Below are 22841 nucleotides of genomic sequence, written 5' to 3'. Positions count from 1 at the left end.
TACAGCTTTCAAAAATAATTACATCTGACACCCTCATCAGTAAGAAGATGTAGGGGCTGCAAGCTCAGAGCTTGGGAACAGCATATGAAAGATCGGCTTCTCCTGGGAGGGAGGCACAAGGGAGGTTATTTTTAGTACTCCGAGTGAAAGAAAAAGGAAAAAAAAAAAAAAGAAAGCTAGAATTTAAGCACTCTTTGGTTTGATACCCTCATTAGGGAGATCATAGGGAAAGAAGAGCAAAACCGGGAGCGGAAGCGGCACTGAGGACGGGGCCAGGGGACGCTATGGAAGCGGGACACGGCAGGGGAAGCAAGAGGCTGGCCCGAGCGGGGTATGGGAGACGGGGACCGGGACCGGGACCGTCCCGTCTCCCGGTGGAGTCCGTCGGTACAGCAAAAGCCCACCGACGGCTGGAGCGGGCGGTTCCGCTTTGGCGCCGGCGTTTCAAACTCAGACGCTTTCCAAAAAAACCCAAACAAAACCCCCCCCCAAAAAAAAAAAAAAAAAGCCCAACAAAGCAGCGCCACGCTCGCTGCTCGGCGGCTCTTTCCACCCGCAACCCGCTCTGTTTGGTTCTTTTTTTTGAAGAAAGAAGCCGGATTCCGTGAATGCGGCTGGTTTCTGCCCCGCCGCCGCTCTGCGGTTACGGGCTGCTGAGAAAGTGAGCCGAGCCCGGCGCGACGGCCCTGGGACCTCCTCTGCTTTTCCGAGCGTTTTAACATTTTCCGGAACGAGCCCTAAAAAGGGCAGGGGGGCGGGCCCGGATCCTCGCCTTTTTAGGACAAGGGCTCCGCCACCGGAATACCCCCCTGAGCGGCGCGGCGGCGGGGCGCTGCCGGCGCGGAGGGGGCTGAGCGAGGCCGGGCCGTGCCAGGCCGGGGCCGCCCCCGCCCCCGCGGGGCGCGGTGGAGTTTGGGGGGGGGGGAGGGGGATGGAGGGTGGGGTTGAGGGAGGGGAATGAGGGGGTGCGGGGCGGCGGGTCCTGCACGCGGGCGCCCACGTGACCGCCGGGCCCCGTTCCTCAGTCCTTATATGGGCAGTGACGTCCCGGGTATTCAGGGGGCTCCCATAAATACTTACCGCCAGACTTGTCCTCCAGCGCGAGCTGCGGCGGGAGCGCGGCTCTCCCGGGGCACCGCACCGCCGCGACGGGGCGGCCGCCCGCCCGCACATGCCACGCCGGCTCCCCGCGGTTCCCCCGCGCCGGTAGTGGGAGGCGGGGGAAGCGCCCCCTCATCTCTCTCTCTCGTTCTCTCTCTCTTTCTCCCCCTCTTTCTTCCCTCCCCGCCCCGAGCGCACGCCACCGGCCGGGAGCTCCGCTCCCCCGGCCGCCCCGCTGCCCCCATGATGACCGCCAAGGCGGTGGACAAGATCCCGGTGACCCTCGGCGGGTTTGTGCACCAGCTCCCCGAGGGCATTTACCCCGCGGATGACATCTCCGCCTCCGCGCTGCCAACTTCGGTCGCGATCTTCCCCAATGCCGACCTGGCGGGGCCGTTTGACCAGATGAGCGGCGTGGCAGGAGGTAAGCGGAGCCCTCGGGGCCGCGCAGGTGCGGGCCGGGTCCCCCGTGGAGGGCGGCAGAGCGGCAGGGCGGTGGGGGGTGCGGACCGGGGGCCGCGAACCCTCCGGGGGTTCGCCCGCCACCCGGCCAGCGTCCCCGGCGCCCCTCGTGGCACGCCTGCCTCCGCGCCCGGTTCGGAGGGGGGTGGGGGGTGTGGTGGAGGGGTGTGTGGGATGGGTAGGTGGGTGGGAAAAGTTAGGGTCGGCGCGGAGCCCCCGCGGCCGGAGCGCAACATGTGTGCGCCGCAACCCCGCGCCGGTCCGGTCCGGGACCGGGTCGGGCGGAGGGCTGACCGGCTCCTTGCCCCCCAGACGGCATGATCAACGTGGACATGGGTGACAAGCGGGCTCTGGACCTGCCCTACGGCGGCGGCTTCGCGCCCAACGCCCCGGCCTCACGCAACCAGACCTTCACCTACATGGGCAAATTCTCCATCGACCCCCAGTACCCCGGCGCCGGCTGCTATCCCGAGGGCATCATCAACATCGTGAGCGCGGGGATCCTGCAGGGGGTCAGCACGCCCTCCTCCGCCGCCTCCGCCGCCGCCTCCGCCGCCTCCTCCGCCGCCTCCTCTGCCTCCTCCTCGGCCACCGCCGCCTCCCCCAACCCGCTGGCCGGGCCCCTCGGCTGCACCATGGCGCAGGGCCAGCCGGCCGACCTGGAGCACCTCTACTCGCCACCGCCGCCGCCCTACTCGGGCTGCGGCGACCTGTACCCGCAGGACCCCTCCTCGGCCTTCCTGCCCGCCGCCGGCGGCGGGGCGCTGCCTTTCCCCCCGCCGCCCTCCTACCCCTCCCCGAAGGCGGCGGCGGCCGACGGCGGGCTCTTCACCATGATCCCCGAGTACGGCGGCTTCTTCCCGCCGCCCCAGTGCCAGCGGGAGCTGCACACTGGCCCCGACCGCAAGCCCTTCCCCTGCCCCCTCGACTCGCTCCGCGTCCCGCCGCCCCTCACGCCGCTCTCCACCATCCGCAACTTCACTATGGGGGCGCCCCCAGCGGGCGCCGCCTCCGGCAGCGCTCCCGGCGGCGGCGGCGGGGGCGAAGGCGCGGGCGCCCGGCTCCCCGCCGGCGCCTACAGCCCGCACCACCTGCCGCTGCGGCCCATCCTGCGGCCCCGCAAGTACCCCAACCGGCCCAGCAAGACACCGGTCCACGAGCGGCCCTACCCCTGCCCCGCCGAGGGCTGCGACCGCCGCTTCTCCCGCTCCGACGAGCTCACCCGGCACATCCGCATCCACACGGGCCACAAGCCCTTCCAGTGCCGCATCTGCATGCGGAACTTCAGCCGCAGCGACCACCTCACCACTCACATCCGCACGCACACGGGCGAGAAGCCCTTCGCCTGCGATTTCTGCGGCAGGAAGTTCGCCCGCTCCGACGAGAGGAAGCGGCACACCAAGATCCACCTGCGCCAGAAGGAGCGGAAAGGAGCTGCCGCCGCCGGCGGGTGCCCGCAGCCCGGCGGCGGGACCGGCGCCGCCGCCTTGGCCCCCTGCGCGGCGCGGACGCGGACGCCCTGACGGCGCGGGGCGCGCAGGACCCAGAGCTGAGCCGCCGAGCCGCCGCCGAGCGCGGCGGGGCGCGGTGAGCACCTGGCGGCGCCGCGGGGCTCCCCCGGGCCGGAGCAGAGCGGGCTGGGCCGTCGGGGTGTACATAGGGGCTGCGGCGGGAGGATGGATGCATGCAGTGCCGTCGTGGTGAGGTGTCCTTGGTGCCTTGTGTGGTGTAGAGCCCGGTCCCCTGTCTGCATGTGGGGGGTGCCTTACCGATCCGCTCCGGCGACAGCGGCGACACCGAGACCGGAAAGTTTTCCCTCCCGGGTTTTAGTATGGCTGTACATTTCTGCCTATTAATACGGGGAATTTTCTCTTCTCTTCTCTTCTCTTCTCTTCTCTTCTCTTCTCTTCTCTTCTCTTCTCTTCTCTTCTCTTCTCTTCTCTTCTCTTCTCTTCTCTTCTCTTCTCTTCTCTTCTCTTCTCTTCTCTTCTCTTCTCTTCTCTTCTCTTCTCTTCTCTTCTCTTCTTTTCTTTTTTTTTTTTTTTTTAAGAGACTATATTTTTGTACGCACTGGTTTGGGGTTTGTGGGGGCTGTTTTCCTTTTCGGTGACTTCAGAGTGTTACGTTTGTAGTAGGACTGGGGCTGGGATGTAAATACTCAGGCTGGAGCCGACGGCCGCTGGTCGCCGGGACCCGGCGCGCCACAGCTAACACGAATAATGCACAACCACTAACGGGAGCTGGAAGGAGAGAGGGGTTTCTTTCTGGCCACTCTGTAAATAAACTTTTCGACGATAGGGTCGGTGCTTACAACGTTTATAAAAGACGACAAATAAATCTCTTAATTATGCTAAATTGACACCTTTATTTCCGTAGGTTCCCCCGTCCCGGGGGGTCCCTCCCGCCCGTCCCCGGGACGCCGCCAGGCGTACCGCACCGCTCCGCTCCGCACCGCCCCGCCTCGGCGCGGAAAACCAGCGGCCCCGGCCCCATCGCACAAACACTCGCTCCGGGGCGCGGGGATTTCCCTCGGAGACGAGAGACGGGCTAATATTAACCGGGGAGCGGGGTGGGTTTTTTGACTCACTTTCTGTTTTGTTCCGCGGTTACGATCCGCCCCATGCAACCTGCCCGAGTGGGCTCCGGAAAAGTGAGCGACGACGGCCGCCGCTCCGAGGGCAAGTGGCTCTCGGGGGCTCCGCGGGGGCCCGGGGGCGGCGGAACTCACCCCCGCGGCACAGCCGGGCCTTTTCTGCTCAACCCATCTGGCCGCAACATCGCGTTGGTTTGAGTTTGTTTGGTTGGGGTTTTTTTAACCTATTTTGATTATTGTTTTTAAGATGCTAACCCGGCCCGCCCTCCCCCTTTCCCCCCCAGGGCCCGCCCCCGGGTCCTGCCGTCGGTGCAGGGCAGTACCGGACCCGCAGGCTCGCCCCGATGCCGCAGCGATCCCCGGTACCGCACAGGTGAGCTGTGCGGGATGTGCCTCGCCATTACCGCCACAGCCCGGCGCCGCAGGGAGCCCTCGCCCAGCCGCTGCCAGCCTCCGCTTGCCCGGTGCCGGGTCCCGCAGCACAGAGCCCCCGGTGGTACCCGGTCTGAAACTCCCCGCTCACCATCTCCTGGCCTGCGCTTTGCTCGGGAAAGGTGGTCACTCGTAGCCAGAGCGCGGTTGCCTGGCTGTGAATCGGACGTGAAGCCGGGTGTGGACCAGTCTGTGTGGGATGGAGAAGCCACAGATTGCTGCCAACTCTAGAGCCGCCAATACTCACCACCCTGCTGTCCATAGCAGTGCAAGTAAGGCTTCGCCTCCCCTTTTGCATGTCCTGGTAGGGTGCAGCTTTGCCACATGATCCCATGTGCTTCTGGCCACCGAAAGAGACTGTGTCCTGCTGTTGGAGGGATGTCACACAGGAGCACAACCCCACGGGAGCTGGCATCAGTGGGCTGCAGCATGGGGAGGTGTGCAGGGATCCAGTGCTCTTGGCCTGCAGGGCTCCCGGAGGTGCTGAGGTGCCGCCATGGCCTGGGATAACCACAGCTTGGTTGTAGGCAAAGCAAAACTGAGCTACCCAGGCATGCAATCCGAGGCTCCACTCACACTCTCTACACTACTGCCTGCAGCCATGCTGTGAGAGTCAGACTCCAGCCAGAAGCAAACAGAGATAATGCAGAAATTGTCAATGAGCTGAACTAAGGACACTGCCAATGACCAGCACACAGCTACAAGGGAACCTTACATCGTACAAGAGCATCAGCGAGCTTAAACCTGTGCTTTTTGCCTCACAGCAACAGCCAGCTTCATGAGCGGCAATACTGCACATCAGCCAGTCTGGGCTGGAACGCCAGCGCTTCCAAAAAGACCAGTGGTACCATTCGGACTGTTAAAGCGTAAGAAACCTGCGCTCTGAACCATACTCGACTTGAGACTGTCCTACTCGTGACAGAAAACAATGACTGGTCAGCGGTGAGAGATCCTGTATTTATTCTATAACTCACCAGTAACAGTAATTTTGCTCTTGTGAAAACACAATAACCAGACTGCAGAGAGAAGGAACGGCATTACAGGCTTCAAACTCCTGCTTACAGATATCCAGAAATTACAAAGTAAGTTTCAATCACTGAGTAAGCAAGAAGTTACACAGAAGGCTTTTCTTTAGTGCACCTCAGGTTTTCGTTGCTGTTTTTTCCCTGTCTTTAACACTTCGATGCCGACACCTTTATTAAAAAACCCCCCAAACCTCAGAAGAGAAAGTTTTTGCCACGGTTGTTTCCGCAGTGTAAGGGGCCGTGCCCTCCTCTATGTGAGGATGCATTGAAGTTCTATCCCCTTCAACGTCTCCACTGGGTTTTACACTTGGAGGAAAAAAAAATTAAAAACCAAGCAGAAGGACCTCGGGACAGGACAAAGCAGATGAGAGAGAACAAAAAAAAAAACAAAACCAAAACCCTCACTCTCTGTCACAGTTTGTTTTTCTGGTACAGCTGTTTGCATGTGCTACGCTATTATCTTCTTAGTGGACTCCCTAAAAAGGATGATGGTCTTTATTAGCATTGGAGAGAGTCAGAAGCAGGCTGTAACACAGGGAGGCATTGCGTTCTAGTTAATGACTACATTCAATAGAGAATTGTTGCACATTAACTAATGCTAAGCTGCAGGGGAATTCCAGGAAAAACAGGTAAGCCGGCTGCAGAAATATCACACACTTTAGAGTGCTGGAAGAGTGGATAAATAGAAAGCACCTGAAATAATTTCCACCGATTTTTCTCTTGCAAAAGAATTAATCTGTGCATGCATAATGCTGACTGTACTTTACATTCATTCTTTCACAGGCAAAAAAAACCCCCACCAAAACAGCTCTTTTGGGTATCAGAATCATTTAAAAATTCACACATGCAAGCCACTGTACAGGAAAAACAAGTCTGTTTTTATAAATACACACAAAAAAAATATTAAAGCCAGTTGTGAAACGATTTCTGGAGGAGGTTAGTACATCACTTAGGACCTTGGTAAGTCATGTTTTCTTACTCCAAATTCCTGCTTTCATGGCCAAGAGGGCCGAGGCTGCCCCAGCATGGGGTCTGTGGCATGACGTGTGCATTAGGATGAGCAGGCGCGAGACCAGTCCCCGTAGTACTGATGGAGTATTTCACCTATTGAGAAAGTTTCTCCCTTGTTAGAAACATGGTATCCCCTGCCATGGGCAAGCCACATCTCCAGACTCCTTCCATCATAGCAAGGTGAAACTTGCGGTGCCTCTTCTACTCTATGTGTAGTTAAAAGCCTTATGAAAAAGTAGTCTTTACAAATAGTATAAAGAGTGAAATTGCAAGGCTTCCAAAGCCCAAAGCATTCGCTTGTCCATATAAAAACACAGACCACACTTGAAAAAGAAGACATCAGGTTGTATCTTACATGTACCTAGGGTATGTGTGCTGCTGAATATATAAGGTTTGCAAATACGTCACGTTTCTATAATAGCTCCCATGACACAACAGTGGATAGTTGGTTTTCCTCTTAAGATGCCCACAGTTCCCTACTACCCTCCACCACTGCTGCACAAGAGGTTCCCAGTGAGGTTAATCAGCAGCCGACTAGTTTCCTTGTAGGTGAAGGAAGTGTGCGTAAATGCACTCTGCAATTCTCAGTGGCCATGGCGAGATCTCATACACACAACACTTTGAACGGACTGCTGGAAAGCAATTCTGAACCTGACAGCGTCCATCCGGAGTGGGAGCTCCCGGAACTCCAGCTCTGGGGGTCACTGGCGTTTAACTGGAGGCGCAAGTCCTGGCTCAGGAGCCGTTCTGGGGGGGGTGCTTTGTTTTTTGGCCAGCAGGGTACAGCTCTCGCTGACGCTCGCTGTGGGGACGGAGCCCCGCAGACTGCAGCCAGCCCTCCCTCACGCTCCGCCGGCCCAGGTGGTGGGAGACCCTCCGGGGGGCAGCCGGGGGGTACCGTACCAATTCGCACTGCATTTACTCTTCCAGCTGGAGCCTGAGCCCCCCTCGCCGACGCGCGGCCGTAGCTATTTACAGAGGATGCTGGATTGTTTACCCCCCGCCACCCCCCGACCTTTCGGCTGAGCAGAGGTTTAACCGCCCTCCTCCTCCGCATCAGCCCGAAGGGCGCGAACGGCCTCTGGCGCTTCACGTCCCCGACCCGCGGATCCAGGCCGGGCTGCGGATGGGGCGAGTCTCTGACTTCACGGCCCCAGCCGAGGAACCCCGGCCGGTACCCGCAGCCCCGCCGGCCACACATGGCACCCGAGGAGGCCGGTCGGTGAAGCGGCCTCGGCGGCAAGACCGGGCGGCGAGGCGGACGGGCGGCGAGCTCCCCTCACGTCGGCGCGCACGGGGGGAGGGGGCGGGGCGAGCGCTAACGGTCCCAACGGCCGCCGCCGGATCCGGGCCGCCGCCGCCTCAGAGGCAGACGCGGGGCCCGGGATAGGGCTCACCCCCGCACCAGAAGTCGGCTGCCTGCGGGGTCTCCATCAGCCACACCTCCCGCGGCAGCCCGGCCGGCTCGGCGCCCGCCGGCGACCCCTCCAGCAGGCGGTAGTAGTGGCAGTCCCGGCCGTGCTGGGGGTCGTAGGGCGGCGCCAGGATGTCGAGGAAAGCGGCGGGCCCGTCCACGGCGTCGATCTGGTGGAGGTTGTCGGTGTGTGGCGAAAGCAGGCAGGGCGGCGAGGCCGGCGTGTAGTGCTGGCGGGAGCGGAACAGGGCGCGGTGGCAGGGCCCCGCGGCGGCGGGCGGCGGCGGGGAGGCGGCGGCGGGGGAGGGCAGCGTGTCCATGCAGGCGATGCGCAGCGTGCCGTAGAGCACCTTCAGCATGCCATTCATGCCCGGGTGGTCGTGCAGCGGGATGCAGGCGCCGCTCCGCAGCAGGAACACACCCATGCTGAAACTCTCCGTCTCGCAGATGTGCATGTAGCTGACGGGCGGCACCGCGCCAGTCCAGGGGAACCCCCCTGCCGCCGCCGCTGCGGACGGCCCCCGCGGCGCCAAGTGCAAGTCCTCGGCGCGCACCTCGTCCAGCAGCTGCTGCAGCCGGTGCAGGTTCTCCCCGAAGGCCGGCCCCGCCGGGCTGCGGAAGGTGATCCGCGCCTGCCGCGCCACCCGCTGGATCAGGGAGGCCATGTTGTCCCGGGGCATGACGGCGCCCGGCCCGGCCGCGGCAGGCGGGTCTCGTCGCCGCTTCCGCCTCCTCCCCCCGTCTCCGCCGCGCAGGCGCACCCGCGCCGCCGTGCACCGTGGGGCTGGTAGTCCTCTCCGGCTACGGCGAGGCTCTGCGCCGTCCCACCACCCCCGCCGCTCCCCGGCGCACCGCGGGGGCGCGGAGACGGGGGCGGCGGGGTGAGCTCAGCGGAGCGCAGCTACGGGCGATGGCCGGGGGCGGTGGGGAGGGGAGAGGGAAGGCAGGAGGACTACGGCTCCCAGCAGGGCCGGTGGAGGTGAGTGCCCAGCAGGGGGGCTGTGCCCGGCTCCCGGAGGTGTGCGGCGGGACCGCCTGCGGCCGCCATCTTGGCACCGCGGGGTGGGGGTGAGGCGAGGGGAGTCCTAGCGCGGGAGAGAGGGTCTCCGGTCCGGGGAGCGCCTTCTGGAGCCCCGGCCCCCCGTGGCAGAGCGCTGAGGGACGACAGCGGGGACCCGGGCGCAGGCATGAGTCGGCAGCGGTAGCGAGAGCGTTCCGTGCAGCTCCCCGGCTCTGCGGCTGCAGGGGGCGAGGGGAAGGTACAGGAGGAACTTGTGCTCGGCTTCTTGCAGTGGTAGCTCTCACAGACACGCAGTGCAACGGCTGTTGTCCAGCTGCTCGCTCCCTGGTGCAGCCAAGCCACCTTGTCAGGCGTGGCAGGTTGCAGCTCGCTTTTAGGCACTGCCTTTCCCATCGGCATGTGGGGCCAAGGCCTTCCTGTGCGGCACGTGCTGTCCTTGATGTGCCTCCCTGTCATGGCTTTGGAGTATGATGGTGTCCGGCTTCATTATGTTTGACCACAGATGAACGCTGAATGAGCACGTGGAGTTCCAGATGCTGATTCTTGGAAGAACGCACATGTGACAGGATCAATGAGCTTTTGGTGCAGAGCCAGCCTGGTAGAGCGTTTATTCTACCAGGGCATTGCACACAACGTTTTGCTTCACTTGTGTATCTGTAACGATGGGCCGCTTACCTTCTGTCTGTTACACATGACTGTGCATAGCAGATGAAGGCCAGGTTAGATGGAGCTCTGGGCAATCTTGTGTAGATCCAGGCCTGGAGGTTGGTGTCCCTGCCTGTGGCAGCGGGTTGGAGCTCTGTGATCCTTGGGGTCCCTTCCAACCCAGACCATTCTATGATTCTATGCCTAGAAAAAAATGTTGAGGTGAAGTCAGAAATTAATCTGTTAGTGCTGGGATTTAACAGCACTAGGCTCAGACCACCTCAAGTTCAATTATTTAAGTGGGTGTTCAGCAGCTGAGTACTGTGGTAGGTGTAGGTGCAGCTGGTTAGGATTCTGAAAAACCTCTGAATGACAACACTACATAGGACTCCTGTGGCAGCAGCCCAACAAATTAAAAAAATCCATTTAAAACCAAGGTAAACCTCCATGTTTTCTTAAACTCTAGTTTTAAACTCATTAAACGTAAGATGTTTGTGGCCTTATTATTTTTGCATATTACATGTGAATCAGAAATAGAGATGTTGCGGGCATGTGGTGGCCCAGCAGTGAATGAAATACATGTAATGATACTGTAAACGAAGGTCAGTGATTTGAATTCTTCTTCCCAAACTTATTTCCCCCTTCTATAATTAGTTTGGTGCACAGAGTGCAAACTTAGGTCATGGTATTACTGCTTCCTCTATGAAGAGGAGGTCATTCATCTGAGTTGTCGCTTTCAAGTTCCGCCTGAAGCTACAAAGCGTTGCAGCCTTTAACCATTCCATGTTCACACAGCAATGTTTAAAGTGCTAGGTGAGCATTTCTGTACCTGTCATTAACAGGTATGGCTGGCAGGGTGCTTAGGATGATAGGGCAGATGCCTTGAGATGTAGTCTTTAGTGGCTGGTGAGCCTTTCTGCATGGGAGCGAATGGTTGAGGACACCTGCAGTCTCACCGCTGCTGCATTGGCAACTGGCATTTTGTTAGAAGCCAAGGGCTTTGGAAAGCTCCATGTTCAGTGTGCTCTGCTATTCAACCGTCAATTTAATGATGGAGGTATAGACTGGAATTTTTGGCAATTATCATTACCAGTGATAATGAGAAATTATTTCTATTGGCTTAAGCTATATTTTTGTGTCCGGCCTTAGCAATTATGTTACATTTTAAGGTGGTAAGTGATGGCTAGAATGCTTACTCTTAAATACACGGGTTCTTTTTCTGTGCAGCACAGAAATAAACTATTTCATGGAAACAAAAATGCTTGATATTGGTGGGACATGGTGCACTTGGAGCAACATGCAGTTATAAGAAGGATTGGCATGGAAAACCAGGATCCTGGTTTCCGATCTCGTCCCGATCTTGACTTGCTGGGTGACACTAGGTGAGTTCCTTGACCCTTTAGTGCTTATCGCTCTGTAAACCATGAATCACACGTCCTGTGTACAAAGATATTAAGATTTTAAGAACATCATTATGGGAATGTTCCTGGTGCCACGTTATGTTGATGATAAGGTTTATATTTTGCATAATTGGTCACCTTATGGTCCTCAATGTTTTTAACTACTGCATTGAGTTCCGTTTCTAACAGACAAAAATACGTCCTTGGCACTTAGTGTTCCAGTTAAATGCTGTATCATCACCCCCACGTTTTTCAGTGTGGTAATATTTTAAAATAAAATAAAATACCCGAAACCTCAAAAAAAGCAGCAAGCTGTCCCGCCAACTGACAATTAAACTGGCAGGTTTTTTTCTTCTGAAAGGCTGTGTTCTTAGCTGGCCTCTACCATCTTGAGTGCACGTGAAGGAACAGAAATAAAAACCACGGCATAGCTGCTTGGCTGGGCTCTGAGACCGCTTTGTGTTGGTGATGCAATGACCAAAGTGCAGCCCGGTGGTTTATGAGACAACCCATGTGAGTGAGGTCAGGTTCAGGTTATGGTTTTGGTCTCCTGCTGTGTTTGTTTCTCCCACACAGAGAAAGAGAATGTGCTGAGAAGTTACAGCTATTTTCTCCTGCCTAACCCTCCTTTTTCTAGGCTCCTCTCTTTTACTCCTAAACCGTCCCACGGGATTGACAGTTTTTCAGCTTACCACTTTTGGTGGCATTAAGTATTACAGTTCCCCCAGGTTTGCTCATTTTCCCTTTCTTCTAGGTGTTGTCTCTGATGTCTTGTAATTTGGTTTGAGAAGTTCGAATTACCTGTAACCATCAGGTAAAATGACAGTCTCGAATGGGCAAAACCAACATCTGCCTGCTTGGAAGGTCAGTTGTTAGCTGTAATAAAATGTTGTGTCAAGATGCTAGAATATTTTACAAGGTGTAGACTTTAGATGGGCAGTACAGAAACAGCTGCAGATGTCTGTCAAACCTGTATCAAAGAACATCTGTTTTGCACTCTTCACGCCACTGATGTGTGTGTGTATATATACACATATATATATATAGCTACTACCAGTCAAGAAGATACAAATGCTGGCCAAACGTTCAGATGAGAACAAGACGAAGAAAAGGCAAGCAGCATGTCTAATACTTTCTGGCTCTCCAGTAAAGGCTTACGTAAAAGAGAGTTGGCTATCAATTATTCATCAGAAGATTTATGTATCAGTAGAAACACAGAGGAGCTGTAGATGTAACTGTACTGAGATCTAAAGGGGAATTAGGTTCATATATGTACCAAACTTCAAAGAGATCTATCTAACATTGAGACTCCCACCCACCTTTACCACTTCTTTACTGACACACATCCTGTATTCCATTAACCATGTAATTCACCCCTTGTTGCATTCTTCGTTTGTTGTAGCCTTTCAGTTAAATGCACTGTTTCTATATAAAGCACATCATTAATGAATGTTATTGACAGTTTGCTACTGAACAGCCTGGAGCGGGAGCTGGAGTGACTCAGAGCAGGAAAGGCTGTGCAGCATGCAACTCCCTGCGCATGAATTTGCAGAGATAACACCAGCTTCATTCCGGTCTGAGTGGAGCTGAGCTCCACTGATTTCGTGCTTTCCAGTGGCGCCAATCAGATCCCTGCCAACATCTCTGACGCCGCCCAGGTTAGACTGGTGATGGGTGTTGTGGGTGTTGTGGCCTTATTCCTTCTGAACTCTCTGACTGTCTAGGACTGGTCCTGGCTGCGAGGAAGACCATGTTTACCAGCATGATTAGAAACTGCCCTTGCTTCATTCTCTCCCTTCTTCGCATCTGTTTTGTAGGAAGGAATCTCTGGCCAAAGCCACTTGTGTGCTGTCACTCTTAGTCACTGTGGCTACAGAGCGACAGAGATGGGGGTGAGAGAGAGAGAAATCGAGAGGGAGAAATCCCCTGATGGTCATGGAAATAGTTATTGCTTGACTTTCAGGTTTTTCGTGTATCTTTAATGGTTTCTAAAGATAATCTGATTATATAGCTTGGGGAAAGAACATTAACTTTATGTCTAAACTTAAAAATATATTGAAGTAAAATATGTTGAAGTGTCCAGGTTCCTGAGAACTCAGATACGGGTAGGAAGGTAGAAAAACTCCCCCTTTTTTTTTTTTAAATAACTGCTGAGGTGGAAGATACTCACAGCTTAATTTGCAAGTGTAATTCTAAGTTCACAAAAATAATTCTCAAATTAATAGTGCTTTTTCTTACTAGTGGCACAACTTTCAAAACAAAATATAAACGGGAATGTGTCTGGATACAGTATTATGAAGAATGCAATTACAAATATATGGGAATAATTGAAGTGGTTCATCTTACAGTGTACAGAACACTGTAATTTGGGCCATCACCTTTAATCTTTAAACTGGCAGCAAAAAAGACACAGTTAAGGCTGTGGTATGATTACTTCTGATTTCTTCCTTGCATTTATTTATCCCTGGCTGTATTAAAATAATTTGTTACTGGGTATTAGTGCATTCAAAAGCAGCCAAATGCATAGAAGTAATTAATCACTTTATTGATACAGGTTACTCTTGGCTTAAAAGCTGACACTACAGGTCAGGAAAGCTGAAGTCTGTTTCCTGGGGTAGTTGGTACAGAACGAAAGCTGTACTGGCTGTAGTCCCGAGGCCTTTGTCTCGTGAGGCGTTTGTCTCCTCTCTGGGCAGTCCTGGCTAGCAGCGGAGCACCCAGAGTCCATCCTGCCCTTGGGGTTTCTTGTCCTGGAGTGCGTCCCTCCACCATTTTTGAAACCTCTTCTGTGTAGATCCTTTGAATTCTGTCACTGGCTGCCAGAACCATACGGCCCTTCCTGCCTCTGTTAGTTACATCAGTGCTGAACTCCACTTCGGTTTGTTTTTCTTCTCTCTGTTCCTTTTTCAGAGCATCCCAAGGGTCCCAGTTGGTCGCTCAGTGGGAGAGCAGAGGGTGGGAGAAAGCTTTAAAGGTCATCTCCGTTTGGAAGCAGCTTCTGTGGCCTCCAGCCCTTCTCTCAGCAGCTGGCTTTGAAATGGCGAGTGAAGGTTTTGTTGATAGGACCCAGAAGAAAGGCCCACGTAGTGGAGGAAGCCCCTGCAGAGTCCTCATTGTGGGGCAGTGATGAGAAAGGCTGCTCTGGTGCAGGGAAAGCCTTTCGTTTCTCTGGTGCATGTCCACTCTCCGTTATCACTGACTGTAGTGCTGTATTTGCTTTTGCCTGTCTTGAGGTAGGTGCGGTATGTAGGCACTTGTGTGCTAGAGCAGGGTGTGATCTCGCTCCATGGAGCCCAAGTGCTGCAAGTAGAGAGTTTACTCGCTGGAGTCCCTGAGGGAGTGAGGTGTGGGTCTGCTGCTGCTTGTGCTAAGTAGCAATCACAGAATCACAAGGTTGGAAGAGACCTTTGAAGATCATCGAGTCCAACCATTCCCATCCTATGCTAAACCACATCACTAAGTACCTCATCTACCCTTTTTTTGAACACATCCAGGGATGGTGACTCAGCCACCTCCCTGGGCAGCCTGTTCCAGGCCCTGACAACTCTTTCAGTAAAAAAAATTTTTCTAATATCCAATCTAAACCTGCCCTAGCACAGCTTCATGCCATTTCCCCTTGTTCTGTTTTCTGTCACCTGGCTGAAGAGACCATCGCCCACCTCTCTACAACCTCCCTTCAGGTAGTTGTAGGTGGTGGTAAGGTCTCCCCTCACCCTCCTCTTCTCCAGGCTAAACATCCCCAGCTCCCTCAGCCGTTCCTCATATGATTTGCCCTCCAGCCCCTTCACCAGCTTGGTTGCCCTTCTCTGCACTTGCTCAAGGACCTCAATGTCCTTCTCATGGTGGGGAGCCCAGAACTGCACACAGTAATTGAGGTGTGGCCTCACCAATGCTGAGTACAGGGGCACAATCACCTCCCTAGACCTACTGGCCACACTGTTCTTGATGCAAGCCAAGATGCCATTGGCCTTTTTGGCTGCGTGGGCACACTGCTGGCTCATATTCAGCCTGGTGTCAACCAACACCTCCAGGTCCTTCTCTTCCTGACAGCTCTCCAGCCAACCTCCCCCAAGTCTGTAGTGTTTCATGGGGTTGTTATGTCCCATGTGCAGCACTCTACACTTGGCCATGTTAAACTTCATCCCGTTGGTCTCAGCCCATTGGTCCAGTCTGTTCGAATCCCTCTGAAGAGCCTCCCTACCCTCAGGCAGATCAACACTTCCTCTTAGTTTACTGTCATCTGCAAACTTACTGAGGGAGCATTCAATCCCTTCATCGAGGTCATTGATAAAGATGTTGAACAAGACCGGACCCAGGACTGAGCCCTTCTGAGCAGCCTTACTAGGAAGGTCTAAAGTAATTCTATTTCTGTGGTTTAAAGAGCTACTGCTCCACAGCTGACTCACTGTAACCTACTTGGTGCTCACTCATAGCCTTCCCTTGCTGCCAAAAATGCTTTAGCACTGACTATCTTTAAGCTAAACCTTTCTTTTTCACAGTCCTGAGTGAGGGCTCGGTATGGTCATCACACAGGTGATAAGCCATAATGCATGAAGCCATAGTAACTTGGACTTGATAACCAAGGAATGCTTTTCTGTTTTAAATAAATAATATAATTTTTTTTTAATGGAAGGACTTAGTGTTTAGCAGAAAAAGAAGTGAAGGGTAAAATTTAAAAGGTAAGGGATTTAGTGGGACAGGGAAATACCTTTGAATATTTTCAGGTGTTTGTAGTGCTAGGTTAATTAGTAAATCCAGTAAAACCTTTCTTTGTCCCATAGGTTACGTTCTGTATTAAACTTGAGACCTTTGTGAGGAGGAGAGAATTGCAAAGTGTTTGAACAAGGGATGGGGACTGCAGGAAGCAGAAGCAAAACGCCAGGACCCACAAGACTGTTTCGGCCACCCACGCAGCAGTATTGATCGTGCTTTGAGTTGTGGTTGTCAACCAGGATTTGACTACTTCCAGGGCAGAAGTATTGAAATAAAAAAAAATCAATTAGAAAGCATTGGCAATTAGTTAGTAGAGGGAAATGGTGAGGAAGAGATGCCAGTGTGTATGAAATGTCAGCAGAAGAGGTCAGGGAATATTCCAGAGAAGCAGCGTGCAGAGGTGAGTTGGTATTTGAACGTGGAGGGAATGAGGCAAGGGCAGTTTGGTTCCGTGATGTGCAGTTGCGGGATGAACAGCTGTTAAAGGGAATATACAAAGGCATTTCAAAAGTCGGTGCTATATGTAGGGTAGGTTTGGAAGTGTGGATTGAAATGATGATAGAAAAATACTAGTTTCTTTCAAAATGAAGAACTTCATAGTGTGTTTGAAGACAAAGCAAAAAGTCACAAGTTAGGAAACTACAGATGCTCTCCAGAGCTATAAACACAGCGTTTGCTGGTTGTGCTTGGAGTATTTCTGTGGCCACATGTTCTTCAGTTAGGATTATATACTTGTCAGTAACATACTGCTTCTGTGCTGTGTGGCAGTGTGCATGCGTATATTGAGGGAAAAACCCCACAAATGTTGCCAAGTTATAAAGGGAAATTAGTTCAGATATTTAGCAGCTAGATTTTCCTTTTGTATTTCACAGCGTGGTATGGTAGCAAAGGTGGCAGATTTTTCTTGGAAAACTGGGATGTGTTCCAGCAGAAACCAATGCAGAGACTCAGCTTTTTCCTAAAAAAGCTTTTGCTTTTTCCCATAGCTAAGTGTTTAGGGCTTGCAGGATCAGGGCCTGAGAAGCCATGCATCCTTCTTACCTTTCCCTTTTTTTTTTTTTTTTTTCCTCCAGGAAAACGAAATTCTCCATGTGAAAATGATTGGAAAGTGAACTTAGGTGGATCTAGCATGTGATTACTTTTTTTAGACAGGATTTTCTTCGTAGCTGAATTGGACTGAATCTTTTTTTTTCCCTCCCAAAACAGGTGGTAAGTGATTCAGTACTTCTAGCAGTAGAAAAATTATTTATTTTCTTTCCTTGGTAGTTGGTGTGAATGTACTTTTCTTTATCTATTTACATATTATGTAAACACACTTTGCCAGCGTTTATGTACATAATTTACAGTCCTAATTCTGCAGGGAGCCCTGCATAGGCAAGGTCTTGCACATAAAGGAGTTGACATTGCTTGCAGAAAGCTGTTTCTGTGGAACTCATGATGAGGTCATAACTGTATTTGTATTTTTATGTTTAAGCTTAAATTTAGGACACTGCATGAGGATGCCAACAGAACTGTAAGTCCACAAAACAGACAAGTGGTTTACACGCTATTTTTTTCGCACCTGACTAAGTCCTTGGGGATGCCCTTAGTTTCTTCTGCCATGTTCCTGTGATAGGCCATGGTCTTTGTGACTTTTGAGTTAAACCTGAAGCTTTATCCTTATAGAATGTTGGGGCAAGTTCTTGTCGGTGTGCAGGGGGAGCGAGGCCCTTGTTTGTGTTTCCTCTTGGACTTGCACTGATGCTACTAGGGCTACTGGAGGGGATTCCAGTCATGGGGGAGAGTATTACAAACCCCTTTTCACTCATGTACCTGACTTCTCAAGGTTGTCTGTGTTTGTGTGTATGTGATGTTAAAACTGAATGCTAAATGCAGCGCTGTTCCTTGTTTTGTGTTTAATAAAACCTACGTGTAAACCATCTACGTGCCATGTCTGCATATGGGAATTTGAGGCAGAAGGACCTGAAGCTGGTAGTAGCTGACATGGTAGGGAAAGGGTATGTCACAGCATCCAGCCACTGATGCCTTGTACAATCAGGGTTGCCCAAGCAGCCTTACAGTTGTCCTTTGTAAGCAGTTAAGAGCTGTTTTGTAAATTTGACGTGCTTTTACCCTAGCTTTGTCTGAGAACTAAAGCATTGAATGTAGAGCCATACTGCTGCTTTACTGAGATGGTAATACTCCACTTAGGAAACAGTGGCCAGTTTCTCTGATGTGGAATGTGGCTGTACATGGTTGAAGTGGAATTATTTTATTCTGGTCTTGGTTCTCACCATGTGTGCTTCAGTTGTGTCACTGAGGGGGAAGGGTCATGCATGGAAGAGTTGGCCCCTTGCTTTGTTTTCCAGGTTTATCTGAGTTGAAACCCAGTTCTTAGCATCTCCCTGCTGAAAAAGTGTCAATCTTTACTTTGAATTCTAGTAGGGAAAAAAAAATACATGAATTAGCGTCAGAAATACTGTGTTGTGACATGTCAAGTTTCTCTTCTCAATGAAATGAAGTGTGGCAGAAGCGGGCCCTTGAAACTAGCCTTCTTTTTTTGACATGTAATCAGGCTGGGGTGTTTCACTGTGCCTTGTGTTTGTGTAATAAATTACTTTTTCCTTCTAAGCAAGTGGACTTGTTGGGGGAGTTTGTCTTTTCGGGCTATGTCGCTGTTGATGTGGTTGCCCAGGGTGTCACAAAACTATGTCTGAGGGCACAGTCCTGCAGGATGCTGCTTCATGGGGTGGGGTCTGAATCCTGCCTGAGGTCAGACTGCCTGCAGAGAGGAGCAAAAGCGTGTGTGTTACCTAGCGAGGGCTGCACCTCTGCACACACCTCACTCATCGTGGTCGCAAAGAGTCATTTTTTTATAACTGGGAATAGCTTTGTTACATTCCCAGAAAGAAATACAAGCACAAGGCAATGGTTACTAACCTCTAAATGCTGAATCTGTAGAGGAGCAGAACAGGAACTCCTTACCCAGCTGTTGTGTGCATGCAGGGGTGAAGACTTCTGTTCTCTTAACAGTTGCTGTGGAACTTGCAGTTGCCTCCTGGCTGGCAGCAGGGTGCTTGCTTCCCTGTGCCACCGTTCCTGGTGTTCCCTGGCATTTAGCTGTCTGTCCTGCACTGGCCTGGCATTCCACCAGGCAGGTACCATGCCTGGGAGTATGGCAGTGCCTTTTAGGGCAAATGAAGAGAGGCAGGAGAAGTTAAATGGGGTGATGGGTCAGCCAGGGAGACTGAGGAAAACCCATCCTCAATGCAGAGGGCTGTAAAAACCAGAGATGGCAGTTACCTGCTACCTGCTGTGGGTTCCAGGGGGTAAGCACTGTGGAGACAATGTGGCTCAAAGCTTTGAGGACTAAGTGATTGCTGGAAGCTTTAGGTTACTTGGGACATATGTATTTATGGGCACTGGAAGCACTGAAGAGAGTTTCTTCTGGTTTCAGTTAATAATTGAGCACATTGTGTACAGTTTGTTTGCTCTCTTGATTCGGTTTATTGTGTAAATATGCTGTAGAAACAATTTTGCCTTTTGTTCAGTGTTACTCAGCTGGCGAGCTCCTTCTAAGACCAGCAAATTAAGGGGAATTAATTAACCTGCTCCCTTCTATCTGTGAGACAAGATCCATTTAAAATAAAGGCTGGTGAGGGATACAGTGGGACTGCAGAGGAATAAGAAGGACCGTGAGTACAGGAGACAGTGTCTGCAGCACAGTGACAGCCTCCAGACCAAGTGTGCTGCGGGCACAGGCACTTGCTGAGATGTGAGCTGCCATGGTGAACAGGGAGCTCTGCTCTCCCCTGGGTGGGACAATGCTCAAGCTCCACTGGTCATACTGGAAGTGACGTGGTTTTGCACCAGGGCAAATGAGAACAGAATCTGGCTGACTGTTAATAGCTTTTTGTATTTGGGGCTGAAATAAAGTGGCTGTGTATGAAAATAATTGTGCAAGCGTGACTTCTAAGAGACTTATAAAAGACAAATTAAATATTTAATTGTTGGAAACGCAAACTGTTTGGCACGGATCTCCTGGTTTGGCTGAGCTGTACTTGACCTGTGACAGAGAGAGCAAAGGTGATTTTAAGTCCTGGGATCCAAGGGGCCACGCTGGAACATAACTTAAGGCAGAGCCAGCGCATTGGCTGCTTTGTAATTGCAGATACTTATTTTGTCTGCAAAGCCAGTTGATTGATTATCTTGCATTTCCATTATCTCATCTCAATCTTTATGTGTGAATCTGAGCAATTTTACTTCAAGGGGGTGGCATATAACTACAATTTAAAAAAAGGGGGGGGGATTGATAACAAGCAGTTGATTGTCTTGATATAAAGATGTTTTGATGTAACCAAGATGATACAATTGGCTAAATCTATGTGCAGAATCTGAAAACATTGTGAGAGGCCTAATGAGTTGATGGTAATCTTTCTTCTGCTCTGTGCCATGCATTTCTTGCAATGTGTTGACCCATGGCATGGAGCAAGGATAGTGTCGTTCTTAGAATATCAAAGAGACAATTAGAAGCGATGGCCCTGCTGTAGCTTAATTTACTGTCAACCCTCAGCCACGCTTTGGGAACCTGCTAAACTTCAGGAGCTCTGCTCTCATGCCCTGCGGTGAAATGCTACCTGTTGGCTTAAACCATCTTCATGTTGCTAGATTCTTAAACTGTGGTAATCAGCTCTCCTTATGCTTAGAAATGTTATTTGGACTCCTGAGAACAGAGAATGTTTTTCCTGAGGCTGACATTTAAAAATGTCTTTACCTTTCAAAGAGCCTTTAGAGTTTGAGGAAGTGAATTTTACTTACGCAAGCTCTTCCCCCCTGCCCCGTCCCCCTTCCTCTCAACTTCAAAGTGACACTACAAGTATGGATGGTGTGAAGAGACTTGATTTTGCTGGGACATGAGTGTGAGCATGGAGCTGATGGTGTGTGTTTGAAAATGCTTCCTGTCAAAAGTCATGTTGGCTGAGAATCAGAAGCTCGCATCCAGTTGACATCACTGGAAGATGCACACACAAAGTGAAAGTGCTGTGTGGCCTTCAAGCTTCTGTTCCTGTGGTACATGAGGTTTTATACTACACAGAATAATTGAACCATTCACTTTTCTAGGTAACGGAGATAAAATGGGTATCTGTGATCTATTCCAGTCTGCTCTGTTTAGGGTATGCTTCTGTGACTTTAACAGAGGAGGCTTTCTGGATGGAAATACTGTAATGCAAGACTCGTTAACTGATGGTACTTGATAATTTTTAAAGACACGAGGACAGCAGTTGCCAATTGTTTCTAGATTGTAGAAATAACTTGAGGGATTATGTTCACTGAAGTGAAATGTTCTCTAAAGTGCTTGCTAACAGGTTACTTATGCATGTTCCCTCCAAAAGTAGTACCTTTTTCCCTAAGCCAAAAGGAAAATTAGTGTTTCTTCTGATTTAGGCTGAATGAGCTGGGTTTGTCCAGCCTAGAGAAGAGAAGTCTGCGGGGGGACCTCACTGCAGCCTTCCAGTCCCTGAAGGGCGCAGAGAAACAGGAGAGGAATCAGCTTTTTCAAAGGGCAGACAATGGCAGGACAAGGGGAATGGAGTGAAGCTAAAGGAAGGAAAGGTTAGATGAGATATGAGGAGGAAGTTCTTTACAGAGAGAGTGGTGAGGGGCTGGAACAGGCTGCCCAGAGAGGTGGTGGATGCCCCATCCCTGGGGGTGTTCAAGACCAGGTTGGATGGGGCCCGGGGCAACCTTGTGTAGATCCAGGCCTGGATGTTGGTGGCCCTGTCTGTGACAGGGGTTTGGAGCTCTGTGATCTTTGGGGTCCCTTCCAACCCAGACCAGTATGGGATTCTATGATTTAGGTCTAAGAAGAGTAACTGTGAAAATCAGTTAATTGATGTTAAGGAAGTGTCACCGGTGGAAAATCAGGCCCAGTGCTTTTTCTGTGTGCTTGGCCAAAGGAAGGGGCATTTCCATTTTCTGTTGCCAATTGAGTTGTCCCTATGATCTTGTCTAATACACAGAAACACTGAAACCATATCAAGAACATGGTATCTGTGGTGTCCTACCACGCAGAACAGTCCGCAGGGTCAATTTCCCATTGGTGTGTGTCTCCTCCCTTTGGCTGTCCTCTTAGATGCAGGCTCTCTGGGACAGGAGCTGCTGCCAGCCTGGAGAGCAGCTTTCCTTCGGCTCTGCCGTTTGGGTGATGAAGGCTGGGAGCTTCCTGCTTTGCTTTCTTAGGTGAGCCCAGTGAAGCAGAGGGATTGCATGAGGAGGTCGGGCTGGTACCAAGGGCAGCTGGATGCATCAGAAATCGCAGGGCTGCTCGGCTTGGAGCCCTGGCTGTGCAACTGCAGCACCAGCCTTCAGGGTGCTGAGGTTACTACATTGGGGAAGACAAGTTGCATTAAAAGGCTAATCCCTGGGGCTTTAGGAGTGATAGCAGGATGCTTACAACTTGCTTTCATTTTGCATGGCACAGGACTTGTTTTCCCTTCCAGGTGACTTCTCCAGTGCTGCTTGAATGTACCTGCTGCTCTGTAGCTGCTCCTAAAGCCTTGCTTTGACATGCTGTGGGCCAGCAGATATACGTAGCAGCAGCCCCTCACGTCTTCCTGCAGAGAATTAAAGGAGTTTTGGAGAAAGTGAGTGATTCAAAAATTGGCCACTCTTTTCTGTGGCAGTGGCCTGCATTGGAGGTATCCCTTGTCTCTGTCACGGCTGGGCAGCAGGCTGGGGAGCGGAGCAGCACTGGTTTTACTGTCTTTTGAGTGATTACAGTGCTGATGTGAGGTGCTGTAAGTGTATGTTTTTTGAGAGAAGCTTTGTAGGTGGGGAAGAAGCATGGCTATCGGGTGAGCTGGAGGGGTGGTACTCTACCCTCTTGGCACACAGGGCAGGCTGAGCAGAGGGAATAAGACTGACAGAAAGAAAATCCAGTTAATCTGGGCAGTGTCAGCTTGCCATTGTTGGTTCAGGAGTTATGTCTTTGCAAGCTTGCCGCTGCCTGCTTTGCAAGGAGCGGATCATAAATGCCAAGGCATGG

At 52.1% G+C, this 22841-nt stretch overlaps 2 protein-coding genes and 1 long non-coding RNA gene across 4 annotated transcripts in view; 2 read left to right on the top strand and 1 right to left on the bottom strand.

Moving 5' to 3' along the window:
* Positions 1-1032: 1032 nt before the first annotated feature.
* EGR2 (early growth response 2) lies at positions 1033-3097 on the top strand (the record flags this gene model as incomplete). The annotated part of the gene is made up of 2 exons (XM_084264500.1): positions 1033-1525; positions 1876-3097. 2 exons carry the CDS (start codon positions 1033-1035, stop codon positions 3084-3086), a joined length of 1704 nt encoding a protein of 567 aa, XP_084120626.1. The 3' UTR covers positions 3087-3097.
* A 4889-nt stretch (positions 3098-7986) lies between these two features.
* Positions 7987-8828, bottom strand: ADO (2-aminoethanethiol dioxygenase; the record flags this gene model as incomplete). Its single annotated transcript, XM_084264824.1, has 1 exon — positions 7987-8828. Exon 1 carries the CDS (start codon positions 8716-8718, stop codon positions 7987-7989), a length of 732 nt encoding a protein of 243 aa, XP_084120950.1. The 5' UTR covers positions 8719-8828.
* Positions 8829-8984: 156 nt separating this feature from the next.
* LOC311192360 overlaps positions 8985-22841 on the top strand; it is a 61309-nt gene continuing 47452 nt past the window's right edge. The window contains exons 1-5 of one of the 2 annotated variants that reach the window (XR_014617337.1): positions 8985-9017; positions 10932-11086; positions 11859-11968; positions 12567-12762; positions 16891-17026. This is a non-coding gene — a long non-coding RNA (uncharacterized lncRNA). Of the gene's footprint in view, positions 9018-10041; positions 10142-10931; positions 11087-11858; positions 11969-12566; positions 12763-16890; positions 17027-22841 lie in introns of those variants that run through there. The other variant, XR_014617338.1, reaches the window with a different exon arrangement.

Source organism: Gallinula chloropus (assembly GCF_964237585.1).
Source record: "Gallinula chloropus genome assembly, chromosome: 5".
Taxonomy (NCBI): Eukaryota; Metazoa; Chordata; class Aves; order Gruiformes; family Rallidae; genus Gallinula; species Gallinula chloropus.
This window is presented reverse-complemented; position numbering and strand designations above follow the sequence as displayed.